This window comes from Crinia signifera, chromosome 6, assembly GCF_055691185.1.
Source record: "Crinia signifera chromosome 6, ASM5569118v1, whole genome shotgun sequence".
Classification (NCBI taxonomy): domain Eukaryota; kingdom Metazoa; phylum Chordata; class Amphibia; order Anura; family Myobatrachidae; genus Crinia; species Crinia signifera.
Window position 1 is genome coordinate 69570099 of NC_139222.1, and position 22918 is coordinate 69593016.

Below are 22918 nucleotides of genomic sequence, written 5' to 3' on the forward strand. Positions count from 1 at the left end.
ATATTTCCCAATCTCGGTCCTTGAAACACACTCAAGCTGGGTACACATTAGACGATATGTTCCCAGCACGATATTGGGACGATGGGACCTAGCGGTGTTGCCGCCATCAGCAAATGTATGCCTGCTGATGCCGGGCCTGGGGATCGATGGCAGGGGGAAGCAGGGGCTCTTCAATAGGGATATGCTCAGTTGCCCTGCATGTATAGATGACGGAGGACAATGGTAGCAACCCACGGGAGCGTGCATAGTTAACAATATACAGCCTAAGTCAGTAGTGCCAACAAATTAGCAAAAAACGCAAAAACTATTTACGCTAATCTGCGCATGCAGCAAGGAGTTTATGTGTCCCCTTAAAACTGTAATCTCTCAGTCACTGCACCCCGCTTGGCCTTCTTCCAAAATGCAACAGCAGGTCTGGTGGGGAGCGGTGACAGTTGCAGGGCTTCAACAAGGTGTTGTGAGGCGGGCCATGGTGGCTTGCGCAATGTCACACACAGCCGCTGCGATTGAAAACATAGCAGCCTGGCGACTACCCTTGCAGATAGGCTGCGCAGAGAGGGGCCTAATGGTAGAAGGCAAGTGCTTTGCTATTCAGCAATGCGCTCACATAAATAGCGATTCGATTGCAAAGTTTTTCTATCTCATTACAGGGAGGGACCTGGCATATGGGGCGGCCTACCACATGCTAGTAATAAGAGTTGCAGAACTACAACTCATACTGAATCAGGCCCATAGTATACACACACAATAATGTTATGATATCTAGTGTGCACGCACCTTAGTAGTCCAGGTTTTAAAGTAGATACATGTTTGAGCACAGACTTAAATCAAAATAAAGTAGAGGTACCGGTGCTCAAGTACTGGCTATTCCTGTAACCTGAACTGTTAAACTGGGTACATACCTAGAGATTTAACTATCCAATCTATGTGATGGGAACAACAACCTGGTAAAGTATAGGCATTCTGTGCATTTTCCAGCATCTGGGAGCAAATTGTTGATTGTCAAACTCCTATACATTACAAGATTGGACAGATACATCTTTATGTGTGTACCCAGCTCAATTGAACAGCTGATATAGATCGCTGATCTGTTGGCCAGGGTATACCAGCAATATATCATTCACACCCCCTTTCACATAGCACCTAATTACCAAGTTTATGCCGGTTCGACCTGGTAATTGATGCGATGTGAAAGGGGTTACCCGGTCCCGCAAATCGGTAGCAATACTGTTATAAGAACCGGTTAAAAAGAAAGGTTCTTACCGGTTCTTTGCCATGTTGCTTTGTGGCGTGAATGGGTAAATTGTGTCGAGTGACCCATTTCCCATTCACACTATGGAGGAGACAGTGCTTGGAGCAACCCCAGCTCTAAGCCTTTCCTCCTCCCCCGCCCCCAATGCCGCTCTGCCCCAACCCCCCATGACACCATCGAACCGGCAGTTCGCTGAGGGGATGTGAACAGACCAAAATGTGTAGTTACACTGGGACTGAACCGTTTCAAAGTCCTGGAGCGACCCTGCATTTTGCGATGTGAAAGGGATATCAGATATTTTGCTTCAGCAGTGTAGGACAGCGAATGGCCAATTTATTGAAGGATATATGCCACATTGCGCTGTGTTTACCGCCACTCTGCCAACTGGTCTACACACACGCTGCTGCACAAGCTGGCGGTGCAACTGGGAGGGTGCTTGTAAATGCCCAGACAGTTGTGATGTCATACAGAACACACTACTCGATCCCTCTGCAGGTCATGTTTTTACATGTCACCTGTGGGTTTTTAAAATGTGACACACAGTGCTCCTGCCGAGTGACCTGAGGACGGAGTTTGAGAACCACTGGTCTAGATCAATCAACTGGATGTTTTTATTTTCTATTTTCAAAAAATTTTTACCGCCCCCCTCCCCCCCGTATACGGTGCTCAGGGTATCTGCAAGATTCAGCAGATAGTTCAAGTAAATGACAATCACTTGCACAAGTGATGATATTTACTATCAAACTGCAAGCATCACGTGAAGCAGAATTTAGCTTTACGCTATGGATTAGGCAATAAAGATGTTAATAGCAATGAAGCAGGCCACAAAGATTTTGTTTTCTGTTCTTTAAACATTGTGTTATACCAATTTCATTAACATTTCTTTATTATAGGGTCCAAGTACACAACAGACATTAAACATTTTCGGCAGTGCTGAAGTTTCTTTCTCGCTTTGTGAGAGGTTTGTGAATTGGAGAAAAGCTGTGTTTCTATTATTTATGTGCATTACAGTGTGAGCAAAGTGGACAGTGGAAAGAGATGTTAACGCTTCAAATGAATAGTTTTTTCAAATCAATTTTCCTATTCCATGTGAGTGGAAGGGGTGACCCCTGATGTGGTCTCCTACTTTTCCAGTGCGTTGTACAGAACATGCATCTAGCTAAAAGAAACTTCCACGGTCAGTCCATTACCCAGCTACGGTAAAATCCATACATGGCATTAATAGGCATGCTATTAAATAGAGTTCTTTTCAGGCCCCGAGACACCAGATCAATAGATTCCTCAGAACTGCACATTAGGACTGTCCGTTCCAACTGAGGGTCAACCAGCAGATAAACTAGAATGACCAACAAATTCACTAGAACAATAACAAAAAATAACCAGGAGGACAGCAAAAAGGTCAATACCACTGGGCGGTACGAAAGGAGGCTGGATGTGCAGAACACCAAAAAGGTATTAAATAATTTTTTTTTTTTTTTAAGTATTAAACTAAGTAAAAGGCCTTGTGTGACCTTTACGCAAGCATTGGAAAAAAAAAAAAAATAGTCAATGAATAAGGGAGCTCCAGTGAGCAGGAGTCTGTTCTTTTTCCCAGCGCCTACCTGTGCAAGGGGTATAGGGTAGCCACTGCAGCACACAAGCCCAGAATATCGTACTGGGCTTCATGGACAGAAAGTAGGCACAGACAATATTCAACACCACAGATTAAGAAAGAATTTACTATTAAGAAATGAAGTAAAATAATGACTTGTAATCTCCTGTAATTGAACATGTACAGAGGCTGCTACTACTTAGGAGCTCTGCATTACTATAAATTACTGCATGCACACATTCATTAGTAAATGCAGTCACTTCGGGTTATACTCCAAGGACAAATACTGTAGTCACTGCCAATACACACACAAGAGTGCAGGACACACGCCATGCTTCCGTTACCTGGTAATAGCGTCTGCACCCTGTATCTGTCAGTGACTTGGACAATGAGAATATGTGAGGAAAATAAAGAAAAAGATGGGCTTTACATAAATGACTGGATTCCTGATCAAGTGACCGCCACTATGTAATGCTGAATATCCAGCAGAATAGGATTATTCTACCAATGAAATAGAGATCCGTAATCACACAGCACTGATATAACCAAGGAGACTTCCCATAGTGATCTTTAGTTTACACTAGACTTAGGGGGGGGGGGTGTATTCAATGTCAGGGGAACGGTTGTCGAGCAAGCTCAACAGCCGTGCCCGTCCCGTTCTCGCTTTGCTCGACGTGAGCTCGGCGGTCGGGATTCAATGTCCCGGCCGACGAGCGACGAGAAGGGGGCGTGGCCGCGAGCTGAGGACGGAAATAGAAGAGCTCCGGCCGGGAGCTCGCCTATTTCCGGCTTTTCTCGGCAGAACGAGTCAACAGCTTGTGATGTCGGGCTCGTTCTGCGCAGAACCCCTGTTCGGGGAAGACAGCTTTAAAAATAGGGCCCCGCAGCCATCTCCCCAGTCGGGAGATGGCTGCGGGAGTACGACACAGATTGCATACCCCCCTAAATGTAGGGACAATATTGCACTCCATAGCTACAATGTTTAAATCATCATTTATACATTACATAGAAAAAATATGGTTTATGCTGTGTTCATTGGGGGTATATAATAATAATAACAATAATAATAATTTACAGCCTGCGCAGAGAACATGCAGTTTCATTACCTGCAAATATGAATCCTGGCAAGAGAGAAATTCCGCCTTCTTCATGATGGACTCGGTGGTCAGAACAAGCTCATTTTTACTTAATGCCGGTTCATTTGAGCAGGGATACACCGCCTAGGAGAGAAACAGAAACTTGGGGTAAAAGAAATTGGATAAGTAACATGAGCGGCTTATGTACTAAGAATTGGAGAGTAATAACGTTTAGAGAGAGAAACTACAAACCAATCAGCTCCTGCAACTTTTCAAACACAGCCGGTAACATGGCAGTTAGGAGCAGATTGCCTGTACTTTATCTCTATCACCCCCTGAATAAAAGCAGCATGCTCATGGCATAGCTAGCATTACTCTCCACCATGTTCTCTCACAGCATTCTGATGAGATGCAGAGGTAGTTTGTGTGAGTATTGTCTGCAGATGTTAGTTTATACTCAATGACTACCAAGTAGCTTCTGATGCTTATGTGAATGGGGTTTGAGTACAAAAACAGCCTTCATAAATGCAAGTATGACTGCAACCTTATCCACATCTGAACTCCTCTCACCTTCACATTGTCCAAGACTCTTTTAAACTCCAGAGGTTCATCCTTTCCTTCCATGGCTGCAGGGTCCAGCCCATCTCCTCCATATATGAACTGGATAATATCACCAGTGGAGCTCCGGACAGTCAGGTCATACTGGGAGCAGAGGTCCTCCAGAGATTTCACAAGACGCCTCTAGAGATAAAATCAAATGATGTTTTTTCTTTTAGGAGGCACTCTTTATATAAGCGTATGATAACATTATTATAAACAGACTTTTGTTCAACACTTTCATTTATTGAATTGACAACTTCTACATGACAAGCTTTATTGTAGTGATTGCCAAACCTATAATTATCTGAAACAAAATGGATACATGCCAATACTAAACGCACAAGTCACTTGTAGTTAGGTTACAAACAGAATATGAGCTTTTAATATTTAGCCCAAAGCAGTGAAAATATTAATTAATGAACTACTTTGGCCGCATATAACCAGTCCATATAAACAATTACCTGCATATACCCAGTCTCTGCTGTCTTAACAGCTGTATCCACCAGACCCTCTCGACCAGCCATGGTGTGGAAGAAGAACTCTGTAGGAGTCAATCCTGAGTAGAAGCTGTTTGCCACAAACCCTTTGGCTGCTGGGAGCTGTAAATGTGCAGATGGATGGAAGATATGACTTTTCAATGGAAAAAAGTTGGCAGAAAATTTCATTAATTTGAAAAATGTGAGATACCTTTATTAAAACACTTAATCAATGGAAGGCAGGTTTTGTGACCTTCCCAGCTTACGTAGTATGCTACTACTTGATTGCATAATACAGTATCAACTCAGATTGGAGATTACACAGACCTCTTGTCCTCTATGAGTAAGTGCACACAGGACAATGGCTCTCCTCGTCTAAGCAGTTGGATGTATTCTTGGTTCTACGATATGGCTAGGCAGACGGAATAAGGGTTTTATACATCTGTTCCTACCAGGTTGCCACTGCGTCCTTGTAACAAGTCTTTCATACGTTAAGTACATTGCTTATAATGTCATATGCAATCAAATTAACAATGATATTATTTCACACAGTTTAACCTCTACATTTTGGGGGTTATTCTAGTTCAAATTGGGGTGAATTTGTCCCAGTTCTGATGTTTGGAAGACTGCGCATGGTCTTTTATACGCATGTGGAAGTCTCCTTTGCGACTGGCTTTGGCGACTTGTATAGCCGCCGAGCCTTTCGCAGGGAGCACAAGTCGCAAGGTTGAATGTCGCCCATAGGAAATCCCGGCGTTCCCATGCAAATGCAGGTGGGAAGAAACATGCCGGGGACTGGCGGCTGACATCACATGACCACAGCCGCCTCCCTTGTCTTCTTCCCGGCGCCCGCAAATATAAGTCAGTCTCCACTCACATATATTTGCGAGGCCCGGATAAATTATTCGATGGTCGCCGATGGTTCTCCTACTGCGGGCACATGCGTGGGGATGCGTTTTCACTCTGGGACTAGGTAAGTTCCGATCTTCGCAACTTACAGTCAACCAAAATCAGACCCTTTGTGTTCTGTGCCCTATTTCCCTGTTCAGTAAAGTCTCTAAGAGCAATTCTAATAACTATTAATAATAATGGAAAACAATACATTTGTATAATTTTCTTAGAAAGCACTTAAATTAGCTGAACCCAAATTAAATAGTAGTAACAATGCTCTAGGTCACCTTTGAATGCTTCTCAAAATGTGGGAGAGATCGGTTCTCAAATCCATCAGGGACACGGAACCCACTGATAGCCTGCTGGCCCACACACGCAATCATCTGGGAGATATTAATAAAGGAACCTGCAAAGCATCATTTTTCCTGGTGTTATTCAAGATACAAAACAAAAACACACACACACACTAACAACCACTATAAGGCATCTCGATTTAAAATTTTTAGATAATATATATGCCCAATTGTACAGAGTGGTGTACATTTCGTTATTTTTAAAGTAAGACATTAATAACAGTTTAATAAAAGGAAAAGTGGTGTTCAACAATATGACATGCTGCAATCTGAAAGCCAAACTGGTGAGGATTCCAATCATTCACATACTTATGGGGGTATTCAATGTCAGTCGAGGTTTGCTGTTTGTCGAGCTTGATGGCTAGCTCACCCGAATTTGGTTATTATTTATTTGCTCGCATATTCAATGTTGTGTATTTCTCGCCTGGTGAATTTTTCTTTTTTTTTTTCGTTTTGCTCCCCTAGATTTAGTTTTCTCCCCTAGTCGATCAGACTGCACTGTTTGTTTGCTCGACTTTAGGGGAACTTTATTCAATGCTTTGGATTTTTTTCCCTGCTCGCCGGGACTCGGGCATATGATACTCGACTTTATCTGTTGGCGTGCTGTGTTGTCCTTAGGCTGTTTCTTTTTTAAATCTGGCCCGTGTTCTTTAGCCCCAATGTAGAGTATATAGGGGAAGCTGTGCTGTCAGTGTGCTGAATAATATAGAAGTCATGTACGCACGTAATGATGTTTTTATACTCACTTTTATTTGGTAATGGCACTTCTATTATAAACAAATGCAAATACAATTGTGATTACATATAAGTTGAATGCAATGAACTCTAATGGTACCACGTAACATAGGTGCTGTGCAGTGGACTCCAAAATAGATAAATCACTGCCCGGAACTGAGGAAGGGAAACAGAGCAGCATCGGGACTCAAGCTGTTGGCAAAGGGGGGTGTTGCGTGGGGCTGACATCCCGCCCCGCCCGCAGTGCACCTTCCGCCGTGAGTAATTTATACATCGGGGCAGTCCGTTCCTAACCGCGCGGCGCTGGAAGTCAGGCTTCTTCTCCGGGTTAGCTTGTTGTCCTGATGCAGATCCCCGGGTTTTCTTCTTCCGGGTCCTGCGTGCAGCACAGGCTCGCCGGGTACTCGCCCCACGTAACACCCCCCTGTGCCAACAGCTTGAGTCCCGTTGCTGCTCTGTTTCCCTTCCTCAGTTCCGGGCTGTGATTTCTCTATTTTGGTGTCCACTGCGCAGCACCTATGTTACGCTGTACCGTTATAGTTCATTAATCTCAATTGTGCGCCCACAGCTCGCACCAATGGGCTAACCTCGACGGGCGGGGACTCGCGTGATTGACACATTGAATAGCCGCGACCTCGCCAAGTCGAGTAAAAAAAAAAAAAAGCGAGCAGACCGAAAAAACAAACAAAAAAACAACGTTTTAAAAGCCCTCGACAGATATTGAATACCCCCCTTAATCTGCAGAATGGAACATACCTTTGGAGCCACAGAGAGCCATGATGAGGGGGCTGTTGCTCTTGTCCAGCTCTCTCAGGCAGGCACTACCAGCATGGTCTCTGATCACAGACAACTCACGCAAAATCAATGCCTGAAGGTAAACAAACAATTTTCATTTGTCTCTCCACATTCATGACGGAAGTAACAGTAACGAAATATACATGTTTCGCTTGTCTTTTCATATACTTGTAGTGTTTATTTGTACTATATTCATGTCATGGTGCATTACTCTGTGACGACTTTTATTGCCCAATAAAAATAACTTTATTCAAAACAAACAAATTTCATAAAGCTACTGAGAGCTACTACAGAAATGGTTATTAATTACATTTTGTAATGACATTAGCTCCGTCACAGCCCATTGTGCTGCATTATGAGGGGTGTACAATATATTTCCAGATGCGCATTGCACATGTAGAGTAGACAATATTGGACTGTTTGGTTGTGAACTATAATCTCTGTGAAATGTCAAGGGACAGAACCATATAGACGTATAACTGCAATACCAAAGTCAGCAGCATTTCCTTCAAATAGAAAAATAGCATTACATTTACAAACATCAGATTAAAACATTAAAAAAATAAGTATTTTACTTATTTTTTAAATGTTTTAATCTGATGTTTGTAAATGTAATGCTATTTTTCTATTTTTCCATATAAAATAATTCAATTTACAAACAGTGTGTCCATCACTCATTTATCTTGTACAGCCATTAAGTGTGTCTATTATTTTAATCAATTGTTATATCAGCAGCGCAATTCACTCCACTACCCCCTCCCTACTCTTCTTTCTCTGTGTGAGTCACGACAGACCCACAGGAGTGCATGCTGCAGCTGAATAAATCTGTACATACAGATTAATTATAAACTAGAATTTTTCTGATATTGCCTAGCGCCGGGAAGTGTGCCTTAGGGTACTCCCAATTTTGGGTCTCCCTACTACACACCCATCCCCTAAGCATTTCCTTCAAAGACTCTTTATTAAGTTCAACAGAGACTTCTGGAGAGCCATGATATTCTACAAATACAGGAGTAGACTGCGAGCTGCCTTTGGGGAAGAAGTGCCGTCCAACACCACTGTGTTTAAGTAGTATGCTGAATTGCAGCACAGGAAATTGTCCCCGGAATAAGAGGAGCGCGGCATCTGGCCTTTATATCCCATTAGAGAAAAATAATACCGTCATGCACTCCATAGCAGTGGACGTCAGGGTGGCCACTACCCACTTAAAGAATATAGGCATCTCTTCGGGTTGCATCCATTTGATACTCCATGAAAAGCTTGGCCTAAGCAAGGTTTCGGCTATGCTATATGCCCCATAAGGTCACTGAAAAGCAGGAGGCTCGGGTAACTACAGTAGGAGCAAGTTTCATCTTTGCTCCTTTGGCCATGGCTAGCCATGGCTATTCTATTGTTCTCAGCTGCAATACTTATTGTATTGCAGCTGAGAACAATAGAATAGCCATGGCTAGCCATGACCAAAGGAGCAAAGATGAAACTTGCTCCTACTGTATGTGCATGAACATGCTGGCCAAGTATCATGGTGGTTGATTATGCTATGTGTGGGAGATCAGCGATGAGAAATTCTGGATATACAGTTTCAACCACAGAATGAAATGGTCAGCTCAATGGGCCACAGTTTGATATTAATATATGTATATAATACACCCTTTTGTGTAAATATCCCATCTTCTGCAAGGTGAAGATAACTGAGGAATATTAATGCATTATCTAATTACTGCTAGATAATCCAATTAGATATACCAACTGTGCACACCAATTGACTTTTACAGCTCAGCCTAAGTATACAGTATGTTAAGTATCATCAACAGAATAACATACCCCTTTTACCCCACCGCAAAAACCCGGGTTTTTCCCCTGTGGACCTGGGTCAGCGGTGGCGTAAAAGGGGTTAACCCATGTGCCTTTGCACGGGACTTCTACCCAGGTCCTGACCAGGGTAGAAGCCTAGCAGGACCTGGGTACAGGGCAGTGTAAACTGGTACACCAAGTCATGCCTGTGTGCAGCATCCATTCACCTTGCCGACGGGGGCTGGGGGGGTGCACGATGGCTGGGGCAGTCTAGCAGCTTACCTTGGTGCTGGGCTTGCCCCTAGCGCGATGATAGGTGGTCCCGGCGGGGTGATTGGCGGTTCCAGTGCTTGAATATGATGTCATCTCCAAGTGCCGCCTTGTTTACACTGCGGGTAGGCACCGCAATGTAAACAGTGCAAATCCTGGATAAGACCTGCCTTGGATCAGTGTCCCAAATGCCAGGTCGGATCTGGGATTTGTGTGTAAAAAGGGGTATGAAATCAATCGACTTTCATACTACAGCCCTATTGCCTGCTGAATAATATATCTGAGACAGCAGTTAAATAACAGGTTGCTAATCTATAAAGAGCTATAGACAATCAGGCCTTTCTAAAAGGAGATTAGTGGTCCACAGTGTTTATGTGTCGATACAGTGTATTAGTATTATTATAGTATTATTTTAATTATCATTTTAGTGAAATTTTACTGATACATTTGTAGCCTTAGTCAAAGGAAAGTAATGTATGTCAAACAAATAAAGTTTGAGAGTACAGGCAGCGCTCCAAAATTATTTTTTTGGACATCCAGAAGGAAGCTTCTGCATTACTAGCTTCCTCCTAATGGAGGACACCGAACAGGAAGGCAAACACCTACACAAGTAATTTGAACCATCTTTTGCCACTGCCCACTCTTTAGGCCTGCACAAACTACCCTATCACAGGCATATATTGAGGGGAGACAGACAGGATAGCTGCACAACCCATGAGTTGGCGTAGATAGGGCACAGCCCAGAAACCGGGCCCACGACATCTCATCATTATTCCCAAAAGCAGCCATAGCATTGTTGACCAATCACAACTGCAGCATAAACGTTTAAATGTTTGATAAAACAGTTCTGTTAGATTTACAAATAGTCTCTCCCAAAAACAAGTAATAAAACTAAATTCATAAAATTGGAATTGGACCATAATATGAACTGCCAGTTAAGGCAGGATCGCATACCAAGAACGCACACATCCTGCAAGACAACACGTAATGCTGTTCTACCCCACTGCTGTAATCCTGCAATAACCAACATGTTAATTCAATATTGATAATCATTACCTCCAACGTCTCCTCTGCACTGCACCCAGGCTGCTGCTGTAACTTGCCAGTATTCAAAGCTTCAATGTATTCATCACACTTCTTGTAGCCCGCATCTAGTAGATCTTGTTTGGCTTTCAGTAGGCCTTGTCCTGGAGTAACATCTCCAATCCCAATGGAGAAGCCTCTATTTGCTGCATTAATAACAGACACCCCAAAAAGATGAATTCTTTAGAAATGCTCACAAGTTCAATAAAAAAAAATATATTTTTCTTTTAACCACTTTACAATATTCATGTACAGTCATTGGCACGGTCTCCATTAATGACTATAAATGATGGTAGATCATTATGTAAATAGCACTATAACATTGGAATACGATGCAGTCAGAATATTTCAAATAAATAAGGCTTCTCCTGCAGCCAGTAAACACCCTTTCAAAACTGGTACAACCTCCAGTAATAGCAAATAGTGAAAAAATGGGGATGAGTGGAAAACTTTGGCGCTGGATCGGATGTAGAAATAGATTCAATAAAAATAAAAAAAAAACACATTTATTGTTCTTCATGGACAGGATAAAACATTAAAATAAAAAACGGTCCAGAAACATAATAGACCAATGTCCAGAAAAAATAAATAAATAAATAAATAACACTTTTGCAATCCTAAACTGCGATCCATTATGTTGGAAATCCATATGGGGAAGCAAACTCTGATGCCACAAGTTCAGTGACCAGATCTAAGTTAATTTAGTAATGGAGCATAGAGGAAGATGATGGAATATCACCTCCCTAATATGCGGTGGACCTCTCTGTCTCCTTATCGGAGGTTATGTATAGTATCAAGTCCCCTACCCATACCGGGCCGGTGAATCAATGTACATGCCTGTTCCTCTCCCTGGTGGATCTCACCTGTGGGAGGTCACCGATGTCTGCAAACACTTTTGCTTCCCTGTCTGGTCCCAGAGCCGCATCAGTACCCCGCCGCTGTGACAGGGGAACTGCTGTGTGCTCTACGTGCAATAGGCATTAAGGAGATTGACACAGGGTCATCTTCTCAGTGTATGCACTGTTTGGAATTAGCCTCCAATGGTTATCAAGGCCGTGGCAGGCCTGTTGCTGGGGATCGGGCCATTGCCACACTGAAAAGTTTGTGCTATAGTGGGGATAGCAAATGGATGACCACGTCCACTTTTTACTATGCGTGGGCTTGTGCCACTACCTTTTTTAATCGGTCATACGCACAGTGGAAACTTTATCTGGTCCTTTTTTTCTGTGACCACTGGCAAGAACTTCCGTCTTTCTGTAAAATGGGTGTGATTTAGCGGTTTGGGTGCTCTGCAGCCCAAACATGGTGAAAAATAAAAAAGCACTATTAGCCTTCTAAGCTAGGTCTGCTTTCTCTACCTGACAGAACATAGAGCATGCTGCACGCACACAGTACAACAGTAACAGATTTTTTTTATCAGATATATTACTTGCTTGAGCTTGGTTAGAGCATAAGGGTAATGTTGGTAGCATATCTAGTCTTTGACAGCAAAGCACACAGTGGCATGTATGGGACCTATTTGGTATTCTGATTCATTGTGTGCCTGGGGTTCATCTAGGGGAGTTGGCTTTCAAATTTAGAAATCCATGAATATAGAACCCAAATGGGCGATATTATATGTTTACACAGTAAATGTATGGAACAGAGTCCTCTGCATCATATTAAGCATGTCTATTGATGGTAAAAGTCATTGTTCCCTTGGCTTACACGCACTTATGACGAGCCAATAAACCAACTGAGCAACCTCAACTCTGCGCGTCTGTCAATAATGCACCAATTACATTAGTATTACACATCAAAGGTTGAACTCACACAGGTAAACTGGTGCCAGACGGGCCAGACGAGACATAGCATTTGCAGCCTCAAGTTGTCCCCAGTCTCGTAGCAGGATATAGAAAATATTATTCTTCGAACCAGAGCCTAGGGTTCCCTTATCCATACTGCCAGACATCAGCTCGCTGTTCTGAATGGTCACATCTGTAGAGTACATTTACTTTATCAGAGAACGGCAAAAGTACCAAATAATTGCTGGCACAATATATACGCTCAATACATTATGCGATTTGCGCCCGATTCGGATGAATAGGGCTGCAAAATCATCCCAAATCGCATGTTTTGACAACCCGTCTGACCCGGTGCGCGGTCCCGTGCACATCGCATCGGAGTCGGGCAATCGCACTGGCTGCACATAAGATTCCCTAAATCTTATGTGCAGTCTCCGGGCAGGGTCAGCAGGAGGGGGACGCCGGGAACTGCAGGGAAGAGCCGGGCAGGGTGAGCTGACAAATACTCAGCAGGCAGGGAATGCCGGAGAGGCTGGCAGTGGCAGCAGACACATAGACAGCGGGCGGATGCCGGTGAAGGGAATGGGTCACGAGCTGGGCAGGAGGACCAGGCAGCCGCAGCTGCAAGGAAGAAAAACCACAATACAAACGAATGGGCAGCCAGTGATTGGCTTAGAGCTCTCTCAGCCAATCAGCGCCACCCCAGCCTTTCCCCATGCCCAGCTCACCGGCGTCCCCCGCCTGCTGACTATTTGTCAGCTCACCGGGTGTCGCATGCGATTTATCATATGCGAAACTTGGCACATCAAGTGCCTAATCTTGTTTCCCCCTCCCGGGGAGCTGCAGGGGAAATCAAGTCCGACTTGTCCCTAGGACAGTCAGATTAATGTATGGGTGCCTTAAGTCACACTGAACGGAATAGAGCTTCACCACAGTATGCTATTTGAACAATTTATTAGATGCAGATTGCTACTAGTTTTATGGAAAAAAGCAGGAAACGCTCTAGCACTGACATAAGATATGACAAGCAAAGGAGCACACCGGGCACTTACAGGAATCATTGTGGCACAGATCCTCTCCTTTACCACAGTACTGTTTTCCCTTGGTCCTCAAGTTGGCACGGACTGGATTGTCAAGACTTGGTTGTAGGATAAGACTGAAAATCTGTTTTCCAGTCCATAACGTGACTGGCTGGATAGAGATAAAAGGAGAAAACATACATATCACAAGCACACAACAATGACAGACCGGTCAGTGTCAAATCCGTTAACCTGTTAAAAAATAAAAAGGTACCTTCATTATTGATGGGTGAGGCAGACGGACTTTAATCTTCTCATCTTTCCCCACTAAAATAGAGGCAATGATTTGGCAGGCCTTGGAACGGTCGAAGAACGTATCCTTGAGTGTGAGGAGGTAAGCAGCTGGTAAAAATGATATTATGGTTATCCTGTGCTAAAGTATAGAAAGCCAGTCACTTGCATTTACTATATACATTTATGTGTCCACATACATCTATCCTTATATTGGACCATTTATTGGATAAAAGTGAACCAAGATGCAAAAAGAGGGAAACTTGCCAAGCATTAACGCTTAAATTGCAACTTAATCGTAATTTAATTTGCTACAAAAAAAACTAATCCAAAGGGGGCCTAGGGCCAGATTCAGATCAGAAGCCAATTAACGAATGATCTTGCATGCCAGCAATGGCTGTTCGCAGTTTGATTGACAGCCGGTGGGGCATTTGTGGGCAGCACCCCAGCATTTTTTAGGATACCCTAAAACGCAGGCAGACCCGATCATCGCAGCTTCAATTCTAGACTTACTTATTTGGCGCTGCGAACAGGGGGAAACCTTTCTATGGAGAGTGCTTATGAATAGTTTCCCCCATGTGCATGGATGTGAAAACTGCTAACCCACATACACAACGATTTTGGCCTGAGCTAGCGATATTCACTTTAGTAGGAAACTCTGGAAAGTGGTAGAGGGCTAGATGTGTTCAAGCTTCAAAAAGTGATAAAGTGGAGAGTGATAAAAAAAAACAGCCAATCAGCTCTTACCTGTCATTTTTCAAACCCAGCTGCAACATGGCAGTTACAAGAAGATTAGCTGGTTGTTTATCACTGTCCATTTGATCAATTCTGAAGCTTGGTACATCTGGCCCTTAGTCTACTGGTAAAACCAGCAGATGAATGGCAGACCTTAACCCTCCCAACCGGATTCGAACTCTCCCTCCTTGGAGCATGACCCTAACTAGTGATTATATCTCCCACCCATCACCCCCTTCTCAGCCTAACTGGCTCCGGCAGCATCGGGTCAGTCGGGATTCCGGCGCCAGCATCCTCACTGATGTCAGGATTCCGGCACTTGGCTCCTGGCGTTAGTCCAGATGCCTGCATTCGTATTCTGAACGCATTCATCCTCACCAAATATCTTACGCTTTATGGCACGTGTAGTACACAATACTTTTTCTAAATGATCTATATATGATTGACCGCTTTATAGGAAGAGTAGGCTCAAAACCAGTTACCGCACATAAAAATTGTTGTACACACATGTGATGGACACAATAAAAATGTTTTTTTTTGTGTGACATTTCCGAGGGGAACCCAGATTGTTACAGTAAATGTGTACACTCGTCATTTACTGTACAAAACGGAAAAAGTGCCTGGGAAATTATTGGTCATGGACATCACTTTTAATATTTGTTTTTTAGCGTGTTTGCAACAATTGCAAAATGATTGTATATAAGGATTAAAAAATGAAAGGGAATAAGCTGCCATTCAATTTATAGTACATGTCTAGTATGCAGCGATTTTCTCAAAAGCAGTGATTTTGTTTACAGCTGCTTTCCAACTTATAGAGCATGTAAAGTACCTGTGAGAAAGTCCTGGATGGCAGCAATCAGGGGTTCTCCATTGCGAGGTGTCACTAGGTTAGCTTTAGTCTGAAAATGTCAAATAGAGTCACATACTTAGTGTTCATTCTAGCACCAGCCAGCATTGAAAACCCATGCAGTTCCTCTTCCCTGCCTGGGGGGTCGCTGTCTGCTGTAGTGCTTCTAGCAGTGTGGTGTAGCCACATCTGTGCTAGAAACACTACAGTAAACAGTGAGTTTTCAATGCTGCATGGGTTTTCAATGCTGGCGGGTTCTAGAATGAACACTAAATTACTATATATGACATATGTTCCTGTTGGTTTCCACCATGATCCTTAATTTTTCAATTGTCAAACGGAGGCATTAAAAAAAAAAACCCAGAGAAATGGGGGGTATTCAATGTGTGCAGATATTTCAGACAGTTGGAAATATAGGCACACGATTTTTCAATGCGGCTGTTTTGGGCCACAATGAAGTCATGCTGATTCTTCGCCTTTTTTAGAAAGTCAACTCTGCATTGTTGAAAGCAGCCACAGATTGTTGAAAATGGATGCGGATTTGACAATCTACAGTAGCAACCTTTTTCGACAATGCAGATTGGACTTTCTAAAAATTCTAAACGTATTTACGTGATCTACTATATACTAGTAAAGATACACCATATTGTCATATGTTTAGATCATATCTTAATAGGAATATAGATATGTATTAAAAATAGAGTGTATACAGTTGGGATATCGACTTCGGGAAGTATCCTCTGGTCGCAAATAATTATATTTCCCACTAGGGGAATATCCTCTTTGGCCCCAAGTATAGACTCAGGTCAGTGGCGTAAGTTCGTCCCAGTTGCCCGGAGGCAAGATAAATATTGGTGCCCCCCAACACACACACACACACACACACACACACACACACACACACACAGTCTTCTATAAATATATGTATGCATATATGTATGATATGGATATTATATTTAGAATAAAGAGAGTGTGACATCTATGGTCCTGCTACGAGGAGGAGTCAGCCACAGAAGCTATATCAATGGCTTTCAATTAACGGATTCAAACTCACAGGGGAGGAGAGGTGCCCCCTTGGGAGCAGGAGCCCAGCGGCAGATGCCTCCATTGCCTCTCAGAGTTCTGCCTCTGACTCAGGTGCTATACCAATCCTACCGTGGCCACTATCTGCTTTGGGCTGACCACATGGAGCTTTAACAGATCAGGACGCCTGCCAGTGATCTTGGGGTGTTAGCTATCACTATTCATTGCTCATTGGGGCGTTTATAGGAACAGACTCTCCAGGCCATTATAGTCAGTGGGTATTATACCAAAGGTATTTTATTTCTGTATTGTGATATTATGATGTTTTTTATTGTTCTATTTTAAAGTAATGTATTATTAAAACTAATAACATTATTTCCTGTGACGATTTCTCTAAATTTGTATCATGTTTATGTGATGAAGTTTGTTATGATATGTTGAATATAAATACTCAATTAAAAAAAAATAACATTATTTCTGGTAAAGACAATCCAGTCGTCCAGTCCATTTTTAACTCTAATTAATCAGCGCTGCTAGTTTTCTAATTTTTTATTTTTTCTTATAAATACAGAACTATCTATCCTGTCCATAACAGCTGCTGGACCTCAAGTACCCTCCCACCTAGGTGGGTCAGTATATACTCAAAATTTTGTGGGAGATGCTTTTAAGTGGCTCACAGGTTAATTCTGTAGGTTTACTTTTCCACAGAGCATAAAACACATCACTGCAGCTCTAACATGCCCATCTGGGACAATGATGTCTGCAATGGGATACCAGGAGAGACAGCACACCACCACTCCCAGAGCCAAACATGTAAGCGTGGCTCCCTGCTTGCTGGGGAGCTGCATGTTCCCGACTATACACCAAGACATATTATTCTGCACACAAGTCATGTCTGAGTATACTTCCACATGTTGACAAAAAAAAGTGACCATCATAGACTCAAGGGACTACTAAATTCAAAAGAGGTCATATTTCATTAAAAAGTTCAATTAACATTTAGGCACCTTATGATTATCAGTCTTGGCCATTAGAATAACTTTAATGCTGAAACATATTTTGATTCACTGAAGTATAAATAATTTAGAAAAACTGGCCTGTAAAGCAAAAAGTGGGGCTTCAGCTGCTGATGAACTACACATCCCAGCATGTCCTAATAACAAAACTATGGCAGTGCCAGGGAATGAGGAGATGTGCTGGAGGGCTGCTTATTGCCCACCCCTGCTCTAGAGCAATTTAGGACCAAATGAAAAGGTGCAGTTTTTTGGGGAACCTACGTAGAAATACTTACCCCCATCAACACATAGGCTTCTGCCTTAGCTTCCTCTGTCTGGGGGAGATGAAGGTTCATTTCATCCCCATCAAAATCAGCATTGTAAGGTGTGCAGACGCATTCATTAAAGCGGAATGTTCTATGCGGTTTGACCCTGGCCTGCACGGAGTAGATTTGACATGTTCAAATAACACAAAATGTACCTCTAGTATGGAAAGTGATCATAACAAACGCATATACAGCCTGAAAAAATAAAGTACCATTGAGATGTGTCCTCATACATTTAGGGGGCTATTCTGGTTTACTCCTTCTGGCAAATTCCTTTTATATGGACAAAACCATGTGCACTGCAGGTGGGGCAGATGTTACTTGTGCAGATAGAATTAGATTTGGGTGGGGTTTTACTTCAAAGTGAGATCTATATTGCAGTGTAAAAATAAAGCAGTCAGTATTTACTCTGCACAGAAACAAAATAACTCACACAAATCGAATTCTCTCTGCACATGTTACATCTGCCCCCCTGCAGTGCCAATGGTTTTGTCCATGTAAGAAGGAATTTGCCAGAAGTAGTAAACCAGAATAACCCCCTTAGCCTCAATAAGCAATGCAGTGAGAAATGATTGGCGCGAATGAGCCGCCTGGACCCGCACAACTTTGCAAGCGCTGGGCAACTTTTTTGCTAAAAATACATTTTAATCACATCTAGAACTCCATAGGAGACACTGCTGATTAGATATGCGACACTTGTGTATCTGTGTGCGACTGACTCTGCAACACTTGTGTATCTGTGTGCGACTGACTCTATATATGCAGCACAACGGACTATATATATGCAGAACAACGGAACTTGGCATAGAAAACCATAGCAGCTGTGAATCGTGGCACTTGGTATACCGATTAAGAGACTCGTCACACACAGATACTCAAATTAATCAGGGCAGTGTATTAGCATGTCCTAGTTTTATTGCGTTGCACAGACTACGCATTTTAAGAAGCAAAAGACGCCCAACAAGTGTAACTACAGCAACAATGTATGAGGACATATCTGTATGAAGGAGTCTTTGGGGGCAGTCAGAGATATATATATATATATATATATATATATATATATATATATATATATATATATATATATATATATCTATATCTATATATATATATACAGAAGTACCAACACACTCGCCATTCCTAGGAATGGGGTGCAAACAGCACCCACATCCCAGGGTGGGGTGCGGTGGCCTGTGACCACACACTCTAGTAAATACAAACACAGGGGGCCCAGCACTCACTACAACAAACTAACTCACCTTAACATTCAAATAATCAATAAATAAATAATGGGGTTTTAGTTCATGAATTGATCAATGCATTTAAGCTTGCAGCCCATCGCCAAGGGACCCCATTTCACTGTATATATATATATATACACACACACACACACACACACACACACGCAGTGTGTAACTCACTATGTGAGCCATGATGCTGAGCTTGTGCAGGGATGGCTGTCTGTTAAAGAGAACAATATCCCCATCTATGAGGTGCCTCTCCACTGTGTCTCCGTATCTCAGCTCCTGAGCGATCTTCTCTCGGTTGCCGTACTTCAGGAACCTGCCATAACAAAGAGGTGAGAGATTCAATTTTCTGCAATTATTAAATGAACACACTGCAGCCAATCATGCATTTACTTAACAACTGGACAGTTGATGCTCCTTGACAACAGAGCTTGGGAACCACTGGTCAAAGAAATCTTACCCAGTCCAAATACTAATAACAGCATCTATAATACCCCTTTCACACCTGCCTAAATTTCCGTGTTGGGTCCGGGAACAACCCACGACTAGCGCTGGGGTGAAAGGTTCCAGGGACAAATTGGCAGGTAAATTTGCCGGCATTTCAACTCTGCTATGTAGCAGGGTTGCTTCTGGGTCCTTCCCGGACTACTGGCTGGTGTGAAAGGTGCAGGGACATGTTCCTCCTTCCCGTGTTGCCTCTGCTAATGCTGATTTGCTAGCAGGGCTACTTCATGTTGTGGTGGATGCTCACAGACACACCAAGAGGCAGTATACAGTGTGCAGGGAAACACTGTGCATGTTCTGTGGCACCACAGACCCCAGAAGTGCGTTTTATCCCCGTTAAAGCCAAGAATGTCTGCACTGGCAATCACACAGCATATGGGAAGACACTGTGCAAGCTCTGTGGCACAACAGAACCCAGCAGTGCTATTTTACCCCTGAAAGCCTGCAAAAGCCCACCCTCTCTCCCTGTGCCCCTCTCCCTAATTACCTCACCTTTGTGAGCTTAAAAAAGGCCATTTTCAATGCTATTCTCTTAGAAATGCAGGGTCATCACGGGTTCAGTGTGAAAGGTGCCGATCCGGGTTGTCACTGCTTCAAAAGCATGTGTGAATGGGTCCCAACCAGGGAATGTCCCTGCATGTCTCTGGAATTTAATTCCCAGGTTGGTCTCTGCATTTCTGATGTAAAAGGGGTATTAGTCTACTGAATAAAAATGGCTGGGTAAAATACCTGCACACTTTTCAGGCAGATATTAGCCCAACATCTAACACTACCTGCTATACTGGTGGTTTGCAGGGCATACAAACCAACAAAAGGGCATCAGAGTACCATGTAAATCTTTGTGTTTATTTGCTACATGCAGGGTAGAAATGTGCATTTCCGTATATATTGATGGTACTTATGTAATATCTGGGCTCCCGGTTTTCTTATGAGACCGTGTCCGCTCGCCACGCTACGGGCTCGCTGCGCTCGCCACACTATATAAAATCAACTCCATGCGTAGTTGGATAGTAGGGGTATGAAAAAATGGGGTGCATTTAACATGGGAGTCCAGATAATACATAAGTACCATATTATTATCTCAAAGATCTTGGAGTCCACAAATGGAAGCTCCAATACTGGCACAAAGAAGTTAAGAGTATAGAGAACACAGGGGAAACACCTTTTCATTTGGGTATGTCTCTGTTGGATGAAGTTGGCGCCTGGATGAACATCTGGTCCGTTCTGAACCAATTTTCGCATAAAATGGACATTTGCTTTGTTCACCTGCACAAAACAGCACATAAAATAAATAAGCAGTGCACGAAAGCCAGATACACAGGCAGAAGAATTATATATATATCTATAGATCCAACTCCGACAAATGTAAGAGGAAAAATACAAATAGTTCAGTATTTTTCTCCTACTCAGGGGTAGATGTATGAAGCAGTGATAAGGGAGGAGAAGTGATAAAGGACCTGATACTTTATCACTAGCCAATCAGCTCCTGACTTTTAAGTTACAGCCTGGATTTAAAAAGGGACAGTTAGGAGCAGATTGCCACTTATCACTTCTTCATACATCTACCCCTCAGTATCACATTACCAAGATTTTGTTTGAATTGTGTTTATAAAAAAAAAAAAAAATTATGTTCTTTCCTCTTTAGTCATGTCACACAGACATGCATTCACCTTTTCAGGAAATGTTAGTATTTTAGCCACATGGACAGGAACGGCAACTTCATCGATACGGAGGTTTGGATCTGGAGAGATAACTGTTCGGCCAGAGAAGTCTACTCTCTTACCAGAGAGATTTCCTCTGAACCGACCTGCAACAGAAAAGATCTGATGTAGTCAGAGCACATGGGAGAGATGCATCAAAGCTTTTTAAAATGCTAAGTGAAAGAAGATTAGTTGCTATGGGCAACATCTTTGCAACATTCCTCTTTAAGCCTACTAATCACAATGAATAAAACATTTTCATCTAGTAGCCTGTAAAACTGTAGTTCTAAAAAAATTTCTAGCAATAGAAAATAGGAATTTGGTACTCACCGTTAATTCCCTTTCTCCGAATCCGTAGGGGACACTGAAGTCTACGCTGGGGAATAGAGTGGTGTATCGGAGGAGTCGGCACTTTATGAAACTTGAACTGTGGTATGGCTCCTCCCCCTCTATTCCCCCCTCAGACCTCAGTCTTAGTTGACCGTGCCCGAGAGGAGAAAAGAGACCAGGGAATCCCAATAGAGAGAGAGAAAGAAATTAACAAACCAAAACGAACAACCATACTACTCAGTAGGCTATCAACAACACCCAGACGCATGCATAACCAAACATAACTGCATGCGCTCAAAATAAATCCCCCCCTTTTAGGCCTGAACAGTGCCGGGAGGGTGTTCAGTGTCCCCTACGGATTCGGAGAAAGGGAATTAACGGTGAGTACCAAATTCCTATTTTCTCCTTCATCCTTGGGGACACTGAAGTCTACGCTGGGGACGTCCCAAAGCCATCCCCACGGGTGGGAAGGCACTGGGCATCCTGAAGCACCGCACGGCCGAAACTGGAGGCAGAGGCCGCAAAGGTGTCAAACCTATAAAACTTAACGAAAGTATTAGGGCCCGACCAAGTGGCCGCCCTACATAACTGTGTCAGGGAAACTCCCCTGGCAGCGGCCCAGGACGGCCCCACCGAACGGGTGGAATGGGCCAAGATCCTGACTGGCGGTGACTGTGAAGCATGAAGGTAAGCCTGCTTAATGGTGAGACAGATCCACCTGGCCAGAGTCTGTTTAGACGCTGGCCAACCTCGCTTTGCCGAAGAATAAAGGACAAAAAGCGAATCCGACCTTCTGAGATCCTTGGTCCTATTCACATACACCTGCAAGGCTCGGACCACGTTCAGCGAGGCGGAATCTCCCGTAAGAGCTGGAACCACGATAGGCTGATTTAGGTGATAAGATGAAACCACCTTAGGCAAATAATCCAACCTGGTCCGAAGCTCAGCCCTGTCCGAATGAAACACCAGGTAGGGTGACCGACATGAAAGAGCGCTAAGATCGGACACCCGGCGTGCCGATGCTAACGCGAGCAGTAACACCGTTTTCCAAGTTAACAACCGCAAATCAATAGAGTCTAAGGGTTCAAAAACACTTGACTTAAGATAATCCAAAACTAAAGAAAGATCCCAGGGTTCCTCCGGAGCCCGCACTGGGGGCTGAAGGCGGAGAACCCCGCTCAGAAACGTCTGCACCTCAGGAATG

The 22918-nt window shown here is 43.2% G+C and overlaps 1 protein-coding gene across 2 annotated transcripts in view; it reads right to left on the bottom strand.

Annotated features, from left to right (window-relative positions):
- The window catches only part of POLR3A (RNA polymerase III subunit A), a 43935-nt gene that overhangs the window by 10206 nt on the left and 10811 nt on the right, over window positions 1-22918 (bottom strand). For both annotated transcript variants that reach the window (XM_083146258.1, XM_083146257.1), the window contains exons 8-21: window positions 21355-21491; window positions 20847-20950; window positions 19355-19496; window positions 17904-18044; window positions 15572-15641; window positions 13991-14118; window positions 13750-13888; window positions 12726-12890; window positions 10887-11059; window positions 7731-7842; window positions 6174-6292; window positions 4981-5118; window positions 4490-4660; window positions 3950-4063 (exon numbers count right to left, since the gene is read on the bottom strand). In XM_083146258.1, coding sequence (XP_083002384.1) covers window positions 3950-4063; window positions 4490-4660; window positions 4981-5118; window positions 6174-6292; window positions 7731-7842; window positions 10887-11059; window positions 12726-12890; window positions 13750-13888; window positions 13991-14118; window positions 15572-15641; window positions 17904-18044; window positions 19355-19496; window positions 20847-20950; window positions 21355-21491 — 1853 coding nt within the window. The remainder of the gene's footprint in view (window positions 1-3949; window positions 4064-4489; window positions 4661-4980; window positions 5119-6173; window positions 6293-7730; window positions 7843-10886; window positions 11060-12725; window positions 12891-13749; window positions 13889-13990; window positions 14119-15571; window positions 15642-17903; window positions 18045-19354; window positions 19497-20846; window positions 20951-21354; window positions 21492-22918) is intronic.